General features: G+C 38.3%; 1 protein-coding gene across 1 annotated transcript; it reads left to right on the top strand.

Annotated features, from left to right (window-relative positions):
- The first annotated feature begins 2,772 nt into the window (after positions 1-2,772).
- On the top strand, positions 2,773-5,317 carry LOC121736402 (heat shock protein 83). The gene has a single exon (XM_042127570.1). The coding sequence runs from the start codon at positions 2,951-2,953 to the stop codon at positions 5,105-5,107; it is 2,157 nt and encodes a 718-aa protein (XP_041983504.1). The 5' UTR covers positions 2,773-2,950; the 3' UTR covers positions 5,108-5,317.
- Positions 5,318-11,877: the final 6,560 nt, after the last annotated feature.

Raw genomic sequence — 11,877 nt, 5'->3', positions numbered from 1 at the left:
CGTACAGTTACCGTTGGTACTAAGTAATTAGTATTCTGTGGTACAGATTACATTTTTATTCAAGTATGCCTGGTAAAAGAATACCTACTTCTTGAGAGACAAGAGTTGAGACTGGCTCCTAAGTCCAAACACCAAAGTTCTCAATTTAGGTACTTTATGAATTATTTATTCACTGATTAGGACTTAGGTACTGATTCATACAATATTTCTTGGAACTTGGGTAATCGCAGAAACTTGACTCTTTCAATTTTTAAAATTATTATAAATAGTTAGGCGTAGACATGGACCCAATAACGAGAACTCTACATCCATCTCTACATCTGATCCAGGCGGATTGGCAATTGGATTTGTGACATAATGACATTATCATGGCCTATTTAGGAGAGACTTTTTTCGATACTCCTAGTCCATATTCCATAGAAACTTACTTAGTAGATGTATTAAAAGAAGTACCTTTTTAGACAATACTTACTACTTTAGAAACGGTTAGGTAGGTAGGTATGTATGTTAGATTACATTGTACTTTGTAACAGTTACAATGTAACTTATTGATAACAATACATATTAGAAACAAAAAGTACATACTTACTTAATAATGATATATTAAGTAATATTAAGTATGTAAGTACAGACTGCATGCCGGCATTTATCAATACCTACTTAACCTAAAAATTAATAGGAAATTTAACATTCAACTGAGTTAACTTTAAAACATAGGTAATGAATGGTCGGTCAATAATTTGAACGTTTTTCTCCCTATATTTGGGAATAGACTATTTTTGATTTTTAGGGTTTAAGTATAAAAGTGTTAAGTATTAATTTCAATCATAATAAAAAATAAAAATTTAGATTTTGCATGAAATACCTACGATAGAATACGACATGCTGGATACCGCAACCGGGGATATCGGGGCTATACAATGATTGGTTTTGGGAAACATTTAAGTATTTATAGATTCAAGTTGCATTTCCAAAAAAAATCAATAAATTAAATACTTAATTTAGAACAAGTATCTAGAAGTTCCAACTTAAATAAGCGGAAACATCCAGCGCTGTATGCGGCGAAAAGTGAAACTATTCACCGGACACACTTTGAACGTTCTAGTAAGCTTTAGTAACACTATGAAAACTAATTATTTCTGAATGAAAGTGTATAATTTTTTTGTATACATTATATTTAGTAAGCTAAATAACTTATTCTTAGTTATACATTTATCTGAAAGTGGACTCTAAGTCTCAATAATGGTATAAATTCTAGAAGGCTCTCGAAAGTTCTCGAATTATCTGGACGTTCTACCGCGCTAACGTTATAAAGCGCCATCTTGTGGTCGATAGAAATACTAAACTTGTTAAGAGGTTAACAACCTTTTTCTTGTTTAACTAGCTTGCACCTGTATCGTTTGATAATTAGTTCATATTATTGTATGTGTTATGAATTATGATGATATGAACATATGACTTATGAAGCATTAATAAAAGGAAACTAAAAATACTCAATTCATTACAAACAATTTTAAAGATTTTCCACTTTTATCGAGAAAATTGATAAAAAATTTACACTTTTTAGCATTATTATAATTAAGTTTTATTTAAGCCGTAAGTTATGACCTTAAGTGTAGTATTAGAAATCATAATGTTGCTTGAAAACTATTGTAGTTATAATATTATGTATTTAATTTTCTTATAGATTGCAAACTAATGAAAACAAGTAATTGGCAAACCAGCGTCAAACGTTTTTAGTGTATAACTTATGAGAATACTATTTTGCTGTTTGATTATAATATTATTGAATTCATACTGATACATGATATTGGTTTCATACTGGATCGAAGCTGTGTTCGTACTGGAATCTGGATTTTTAGATTTCACACTAATAATATAATATTTTTAGTCTACAGGGTGTAACAAAACTAAGTGTTAATACTTTAGGGTGTGTATGTATGCTCCTTGTAAAAAGTTCACTGTGAAAGTAGCAGCGCTGAAAGACCAAAATTTTTTTTTCACTTTTGTATGGGCAGGCGCCCCAGCGCGGTGGCACGAGTTTCCCCATACAAAACTGACAAACATTTTTGGTCTTTCAATGCTGCTACTTTCCCTGTGAACTCTCTACAAGGAACACATACACACCCTAAAGCATTCTTACTTAGTTTTGTTACGCCTTTTATTTGTCTGTAGCAGAATCTGTTTACAGAAAAAAGTTTACAGGAAAATAAAAAAAGGCTGACCGAAATATTTAAATCATTCATTACATTTCCAATCATAATAATTATTATTATATTATTTTTTTATAATTTTAATTTATAAGAATTTATAAGAAGAGGACAGGAGGAGATAACGAGAAAGGTTAAATGGCGATAAAGTGAAGAATCCTTGGTTCCTACGATAGATTTTTTATTATTATTCAAGTAAGTATTTCAATTAGTGTTTAGTGTCTTATTTAAAAAGGTATTTAATTCAAAAGTATAGTTACTTAAGATTTAACATAAAATAAGTATAGGTAATATTTTTCAGATAATAATTAACAGCAGTGCTGGTGTCATATTTTTAAAGGAGCATAATACAAAAATGATTCTCAGTAAGTATAGAATAAATAAATATATATTTCCTAATTAGTAATGACAATACATAATGTTAAATTGAAACTTATAAAAAAACGAGGACACGCACGAAAAGTTTGTTACCCCTGGAATTTTAGCGCGCCAAATCTAGAATATTCCATTCGCTCACAGATGTCGCTCTCGACTCAAAGCTATATAAACGGCCTGACTGCGCGTTTTCGCGGCATATAGAAATTGTAAACCGCGACAATACAAGTGTTTCTCAGTGCGCTGAATCTCTGTTCCACGTGCGTGTATTAATTTAGCACAAAGAAGAGAGTTAATCAAAGAAGGCATCTACGCTATTAAAATTCTGAGGTAAATTATTATTTCATTGGATACATAACCTCAAAATGCCGGAACAAATGGAAACTCAGCCAGCGGAGGTGGAGACCTTCGCCTTCCAGGCGGAGATCGCCCAGCTCATGTCACTCATCATCAACACATTCTACTCCAACAAAGAAATCTTCCTACGAGAATTGATTTCCAACTCGTCCGACGCCCTGGACAAGATCCGCTACGAGTCCCTCACCGACCCCTCGAAGCTCGACAGCGGCAAGGAGCTGTACATCAAGATCATCCCCAACAAGAGCGAGGGCACGCTGACTATCATCGACACAGGTATCGGCATGACCAAGGCCGATCTAGTCAACAACCTGGGTACCATCGCCAAGTCCGGCACGAAGGCCTTCATGGAGGCCCTCCAGGCGGGCGCCGACATCAGCATGATCGGTCAGTTCGGCGTGGGCTTCTACTCCTGCTACCTGGTCGCCGACCGAGTGACCGTGCACTCCAAGCACAACGACGACGAGCAGTATATGTGGGAGTCGGCCGCCGGGGGCTCGTTCACGGTACGCCCCGACCCCGGCGAGCCCCTCGGCCGCGGCACCAAGATCGTGCTGCACGTGAAGGAGGACCTGGCCGAGTTCATGGAGGAGCACAAGATTAAGGAGATCGTCAAGAAGCACTCCCAGTTCATCGGCTACCCCATCAAGCTGATGGTCGAGAAGGAGCGCGAAAAGGAGCTGTCGGACGATGAGGCCGAGGAGGAGAAGAAGGAGGAGGAGAAGGAGGACGACAAGCCCAAGATCGAGGACGTCGGCGAAGACGAGGACGAGGACAGCAAGGACAAGAAGAAGAAGAAGAAGACAATTAAGGAGAAGTACACCGAGGACGAGGAGCTCAACAAGACCAAGCCCATCTGGACCCGCAACGCCGACGACATCACCCAGGAGGAGTACGGCGACTTCTACAAGTCCCTCACCAACGACTGGGAGGACCACCTGGCCGTCAAGCACTTCAGCGTGGAGGGTCAGCTCGAGTTCCGCGCCCTCCTGTTCGTACCCCGCCGGGCGCCCTTCGATCTCTTCGAGAACAAGAAGCGCAAGAACAACATTAAACTGTACGTCAGGAGGGTGTTCATCATGGACAACTGCGATGACCTGATCCCCGAGTACCTGAACTTCATCAAAGGTGTTGTAGACAGCGAGGACCTGCCTCTAAACATCTCTCGTGAGATGCTTCAGCAGAACAAGATTCTTAAGGTCATCAGAAAGAACTTGGTCAAGAAATGCATTGAACTGTTCGAGGAGCTCGCCGAGGACAAAGAGAACTATAAGAAGTACTACGAACAGTTCAGCAAGAACTTGAAATTGGGCATCCACGAAGACTCGCAGAACCGCACCAAGCTGGCTGACCTGCTCCGCTACCACACATCTGCTTCCGGAGATGAGGTATGCTCCCTCAAAGAATATGTATCTCGCATGAAGGACAACCAGAAGCACATCTACTACATTACTGGTGAAAACAGGGATCAAGTAGCCAACTCATCGTTCGTTGAGAGGGTCAAGAAGCGTGGCTACGAAGTTATCTACATGACCGAGCCTATTGATGAGTACGTAGTACAACAGATGAGGGAGTATGATGGCAAGAATCTAGTCTCAGTCACCAAGGAGGGTCTGGAGCTGCCCGAGGATGAGGAAGAGAAGAAAAAGCGCGAGGAGGACAAAGTCAAATTCGAGAATCTCTGCAAAGTCATGAAGAACATTCTCGACAGTAAAGTTGAAAAGGTTGTCGTCTCAAACAGGCTAGTCGAGTCCCCATGCTGTATTGTCACAGCTCAGTACGGTTGGTCAGCTAACATGGAGCGTATCATGAAGGCCCAGGCTCTCCGAGACACCTCCACGATGGGCTACATGGCTGCCAAGAAGCACCTCGAGATCAACCCCGACCACTCGATCGTTGAGACCCTCAGACAGAAGGCCGAGGCTGACAAGAACGACAAGGCAGTGAAGGACCTAGTCATCCTCCTATATGAGACTGCTCTGCTCTCATCTGGCTTCACCCTCGATGAGCCCCAGGTCCACGCATCTAGGATTTACAGAATGATCAAGCTCGGTCTCGGCATTGATGAGGACGAGCCCATCCAAGCAGAGGAGACCAGTGCCAGCGATGTTCCCCCGCTAGAGGGAGATGCTGATGATGCGTCCCGCATGGAGGAGGTCGACTAAACAATCCGCCTATGAATTTTGAATGTGCATTGAGTGTGCAGCCAAAGACTGATTTAGTTGAATTCCATGTTAACTTGTGTATGTACTGTAAAAGAAAATTATTTATTTTGCAGTATATTTTAAGTTGTATGATTGTGTTGTAACAATTCCATAAATAATATCATCATAAGATATTTTTTGTTCCAAAAATAAAAATACCTTTATGCCAAACTTTGTTTTTTTTGTTAATTTCACCTTGCAGGAAAAGTAAACTTATCTATTTTGAATTAGTACTTTTAACTATCTTTAAAATTTGCTGTTTAGTAATAAACTACATATTTTTACTTTATTTCGGACACTGCAATTATGCCAAGTCTGGTGTAAACATGGGTATAAATTACATGGCAATTTGTACCAGACATGGCATAATTTTTGTAATAAAAAATTATTAAACCTACATGCAAGTTATGGTGACTTAAACTTAAAGTTAATTAACCCTACAATAATAATATTTAATTCATCATTCATCAATACCCTAGCAAAATACATACGGTACCGTACCGTACATCAATAATTATTATTATAATAATTATTATTATTATTTACCTAACTATAGGTAATTACTGAAGAGTGATAAGGTTGGGACTTGGGTTGCAACAGAGGCGTGGTTAAAGTTAAAGTTATGGTTATAGTTAAATATGGCGTCCTATAACTTTAACCGGAGAAATTCACAGATACTACGTAGTACATATTAATTCCATGGTTGCGACTTGCGTTTACTTATTTTTTTTATTGAAGCTACAGAGGGGTTAGTGCGAGTTTTATTCGATCATACGCATCGAGCACGTAAACGCGAATTTATATGGAATCAAAGCAGCGCCATCTACTAGCTAACGTGGATACTGCTTTGATCCCATATAAATTCGCGTTTACGCGCTCGATGCGTATGATCGAATAAAACTCGCACTAATCGGGACTTAACGCGACTTATATAAGTAGTAATGCCCTCGTGACCACGGCCGTTGCAACACGGCCGAAACGTCGAGAAAAAGTATATACTCGTAGTAGCATTACTATTTAAATAAGTCGCGTTAAGTCCCGATTAAAAAAGTTTAATTGAAAACTCTTGCATGTTTTTGTAGGAGTATTAGAGTCTGGCTAGCGAAAGATGAGACTGGCTTTTTATTCCAAAACTGATTATGGTAACACTGTCTTTAACGTCATTGTCACCTTAGATAGCAGCTGTTGTTTATGTGTCAAAGTGAAAAATATTTCTGTTGTTTACGTGATTTTCTAATTTAAACGTGACGAAAACTTTGAAAAGAGATTTGCGAAAACTGCTTTTAGCTATGATTAGTAAATACGAACAAAAAAGAAGTAAAAAGGATGCAATTTTTAAACAAAAACAAGATTGTTTACATAAAATATCCCAGTGCATTGGTAAGTACAGGTAAAAGGGTTTTGATACTTTCAATTACAATTATTTAAAATCATTATTATTTATCATGTAATTGAATTTATTGTTTTGCAGGTAACATGAATGATGCAAAGGATTCAGTTATGCAAGTTAAAATATCAAACATAAATATATCATGAGATATTATATTCCAAGAAGAGTGTTTAAAGACAAAATGAGTTCCCAGAGATTTCTTCTTATGAGATTATTAATTTTGTTTGACAACTTTTTGCCATCTTGTTGGTAGGGACACAATCCCATTGCTATAAAAATTTTGGGGCTTCTGATAAACTGTTGACAAGACTGAAAGTATGACAAGTGGTTTTGGCACTCCTCTTGTGATGTCAACCTGACACTGCCTAAGGAATACTGCAGCGATTGAAACAGGTGGAAATCTGAAGGTGCAAGGTCAGGACCTATGGTCAGGACTATATGGCGGATGCATTAACACCTCCCAGCCAAACTCCCGTAACCACACGCCTTTATTTATGTGGCCTTCTTTTTTAATCCTTTTTAGGGTACAATGTACATACACTGACATCTGAAAATCCATATTAATATTATAAATGCGAAAGTATTTCTGTCTGTCTGTCTCGCTTTCACGCCAAAACTACTGATCCGATTGCAATGAAATTTTGTACACAAATATTTTAGAGCCTGAGCCTGTCCCTTGACATAGGCTACATTTTGATGTGGGAAAATATCTTATTTGCATGAAAATATCGATGAAAATTAATTCGCATTGCGCGTGGCCAGCGCTCATCCCGGGGGTCCTGGGTTCGAGTCCCGCAGGCGGAACAAAAAGTTTTCAATGTTCCTGGGTCTTGGATGCATATTAAATATTATATAATTATATATTATATAATATGTATCATAATAATATTTCATAAATCTTAAATATATTTTATGTATAATATTATAAAAAATGCAGAAATATATCGATACAATGAACATTTTAGTTCTAATATGTACATAAAAACAGATGGCAGGTGGAACAAAAAGTTTTCAATGTTCCTGGGTCTTGGATGTGTATTAAATATTACCGTCTTCATTTGTAAATAGCCCCAGGTAAAAATTATCTTACCGTCTTCATTTGTAAATAGCCCCAGGTACTTGCACGAATACACTCAAGATGCTTTTGCTTATGTACGTACTTATGGACGCCCTGATTTATTTATCACTTTCACCTGTAACCCCAAATGGCCTGAAATAGCTGATGAGTTGCTACCGGGACAACGTGCGATAGATAGGCATGATATAGTTGCGAGAGTTTTTAGACTGAAAGTTAAAAAGCTAATGACTGTATTTAACAAAGGAAAAATATTCGGAGAAGTATTATGTTTTATGTATTCGATAGAATGGCAAAAGCGCGGCCTACCACACGTGCATATTTTATTGTGGTTAAAAGAGAAGTTAAGGCCTGATCAAATAGATAATATAATCAACGCTGAAATACCGGATCCCAATAATGACAAGTCACTGCATGACATAATTGTTACAAATATGATTCATGGCCCGTGCGGACATGAAAATCCCCAATGCTCTTGCATGAAAGATGGCAGGTGTACCAAAAAATATCCTCGCGAGCTTATTAAAGAGACTGTCCACAGTGATAACGGATATCCACTGTATCGTAGAAGGGCGCCAGCAGACGGAGGTCTCACAGCATCTGTAATACTCAGAAATGGTAGTTATGTTACTGTAGATAACGGTTGGGTGGTTCCTTATACCCCTATATTGTCCAAAATGTTTAACGCCCACATAAATGTCGAAGCTGGCAGTTCAGTTCGCGCTATAAAATATATCTGTAGGTATATTAATAAAGGTAGCGACCAAGCTATTTTTAATTTCAGGAATACAGAGGCCGCTAATCCGATCGACGAAGTACGTACATTTCAGTCTGGGCGTTACATTAGTAGCAACGAATCTGTATGGCGGCTCTTAGGATTCCCGTTACACGAAAGGCACCCAACCGTCACACACCTGAACGTGCACCTAGAAAATGGTGAACGTATCTACTTTACTGAAAATAATTTTCAAGAGCGATTATCTTCACCTCCAAAAACGACACTTACGGCTTTTTTTGACCTCTGTTCCAAATATGAATTTGCACGAACTCTTCTGTACGTTGAGGTACCGAGATATTACACTTAGAACAGTACAAGGAGAGAATGGAAACGCCGAATTCAGGGGGTGGGTACCTGTTCCAAATTGGCCTGGTGTCAAGTCTGGAGATGCTTTAGGTCGAGTATACACTGCCCATGTTAGTAATATGGAATGCTTTTGTCTTTATTCACCATGATAATTTTACAAACATTTTCACAAATAACGGTCCCCCAAACTAGGCGAGGCCTGTCCTATGGGGGAGTTTAATTGAGTACAGTAAGTATTGCGGCTAGAACAACAGAAACATAAAGAAAACAAAGTAAATTCAAATTCAAATTCAAATTTTTATTTGCAACCAAGTACATATATAAATCAACATACATTGACGAAATATACAACTTATGCCTTGTTCGGGCGTTTGCAAAACAATTATAATTTTAGTGCTTATTATTCAAGTAAATATATAATCTTATTTTTATGGTATTCTTTTAAATTATCTTGTTTAAGAATGCTTTTACACCATGTGCGTGTGCCAACATCTTTCAAAGATCTTAAAATGATCAATAATCGAGAACTTCCGAATTTTCGCGAGGCATGTGAGGAAAGAGGTCTATTGGAGAATGACAATCATTGGGATATAACTCTAGAAGAGGCTGTACATTGCAAATCTGCGCCCAAGGTAAGAGGGCTTTATGCTATATTAATAGCGACATGTGGACTTTCAAATCCTCAAGAATTGTGGGAAAAGTATAAAAATGGCAGATGATATTTTACACAGACTGCAAAAACATGATCAAAATGCTGCATACAATGATTTAATTTACAACGATGCCTTAAAAAAAGTTGAAGATCGAGTGATGGCAATTACTGGAAAAGATTTATCTGACTTTGGACTGAGTTGTTGTTGACTGACCACACAGAATTGGGAAAGTTAGTAGTGATTTAATGCGATAACTAGATTATGATACTGATTTATTAATGCAACAAGTAGCAGTCATTCCTCTTTTAAATTTTGAACAAAAACTAATTTATGACACGATAATTCAAAAAGTTGCCACTGGCCGAGGTGGTTTGTTCTTTTTGGATGCTCCAGGGGTACAGGCAAAACGCATATTTTAAACTTACTATTAGCTCAAATCCGCAAAGAAAAGGGAGTCGCTGTTGCAGTTGCATCATCTGGAATAGCTGCTACACTGCTAAGTGGAGGACGAACAGCGCACTCAGTTCTAAAGTTACCATTGAACTTAGCTCATGAGGAAATGCCGGTATGCAACATAAGTAAAAGCAGTGGGAGTGGAAGAATGTTACAGCAGTGTAAGTTGTTGGTTTGGGATGAGTGTACGATGTCCCATAAAAGGGCAATTGAAGCACTTGATCGCACAATGAGGGATATCAAAGGCAATCAGGATATCATGGGAGGGATGGTGGTACTTTTAGCTGGTGACTTCAGACAGACCCTTCCGGTAATTACTAGGGGTACACCGGCGGATGAAATAAATGCCTGTCTCAAAGCATCTGCATTATGGGTTCACGTGAAAAAGTATTGTCTCACCACGAATATGCGAGTACAACTTCACCACGATTCCCAAGCCGGGCAATATGCTACTACTCTTCTAAAAATCGGAGAAGATCGTATGCCAACTGACAATAACGACATGATCACACTGAGTCGTGAGTTCTGTCAAATTATCGATAGCTCAGATGACCTATTAAATAAAGTTTATCCGGATCTTCAAACAAATATGGCCAATCGAGAATGGCTATGTGAAAGGGCAATTTTGGCGCCCACTAATGAAATAGTTCACAAAATAAATGAACAAATCATGTTAAACGTTCAGGGAAATGTTGTCGAATACCTCTCAGTGGATAATAAAATAAAATAAATAAATATGTAAATATAACACGCTGATTAAACAGATTAAATGATAACATTTGCATGACAAGCTCAATATTTTATTTTTATTTTAATTCCCGTTTCGTGGCAACCCTGGCATATCTGCTCGATACCTGTCATCGGTGGCGGCATCGTGCGACGTCAAAGGCGTTTCGTTACTGTAGGGACTAATATTGCTATACTGTGCCAATGCATTAGGATATTTCGTGTAAACAATCTTGTTTTTGTTTAAAAATTGCATCCTTTTCAATTCTTTTTTGTTCGTATTTACTAATCATAGCTAAAAGCAGTTTTCGCAAATCTCTTTTCAAAGTTTTCGTCATGTTTAAATTAGAAAATCACGTAAACCACAGAAATATTTTTCACTTTGGCCGTGTTCGTTGGCGTATTTTTGGACAAACCTTTTATTGCGCATGTCCAAAAGATGTCATGGCAACGCCATAAAAAGTTGCTGGTCAAGTCGTAAACAACGTCTTAATCATAGACATAATGTCTTAATTGTTTATTCATGATTAAAATAATAAAAGCTAAACATAATTTATACATAAGCCAAAATTGTCTAACAGCCGCACAAATAATTTATTTAACACTATGATAGTGTTTGATTTTTTTATTTTGGAAAATACGGATATGGATTACTTGGAAAATTTTAAAAATTTAATTGTTTTTTTTTTATGAAATAAGAGGGCAAACGAGTAAACGGGTCACCTGATGGAAAGCAACTTCTGTCACCCATGGACACTCGTAGCATCAGAAGAGATGCAGGTGCGTTGCCGGCCTTTTAAGAAGGAATAGGGTAACAGGGGAGGGTAGGGATGGGAAGGGAAGGGAATAGTGGAAGGTAGGGAAGGGAATAGGGTAGGGGATTGGGCCTCCGGTAAACTCACTCACTCGGTGAAACACAGCGCAAGCGCTGTTTCACGCCGGTTTTCTGTGAGAGCGTGGTATTTCTCCGGTCGAGCCGGCTCATTCGTGCCGAAGCATGGCTCTCCCACTGGTTTGTTCATTGCAACGCCACCAACAAATTGCAATTGGGTTAAATTTCAAGTCGTAAACAGTTGTCGTTGCCATGGCATGACATGATTTGGACATGCGCAATAACTAGGTTTTGCAGCGAATGCGCTAAAAATTACGCCGACGAACACGGCCCATGACACATAAACAACAGATGCTATAGGTGACACTGACGTTAATGACAGTGTTACCATAATCGGTTTTGGAATAAAAAGCCAGTCTCATCTTTCGCTAGCCAGACTCTACAAAAAATTTAATTATCCGTAAAAATCGTCAGGAAAAATATAACACAGTAAAACATAGTAAATTTTCAGATATACA

Source organism: Aricia agestis, chromosome 19 (assembly GCF_905147365.1).
Source record: "Aricia agestis chromosome 19, ilAriAges1.1, whole genome shotgun sequence".
Classification (NCBI taxonomy): domain Eukaryota; kingdom Metazoa; phylum Arthropoda; class Insecta; order Lepidoptera; family Lycaenidae; genus Aricia; species Aricia agestis.
The sequence above is the reverse complement of the archived record's forward strand: the minus strand, read 5'-3'. Positions and strand labels throughout refer to the sequence as shown.

Coding starts and splice junctions, on each gene's coding strand:
- LOC121736402 (XM_042127570.1), top strand. CDS start 2,951: ATGCCGGAACAAATGGAAACTCAGCCAGCGGAGGTGGAGACCTTCGCC.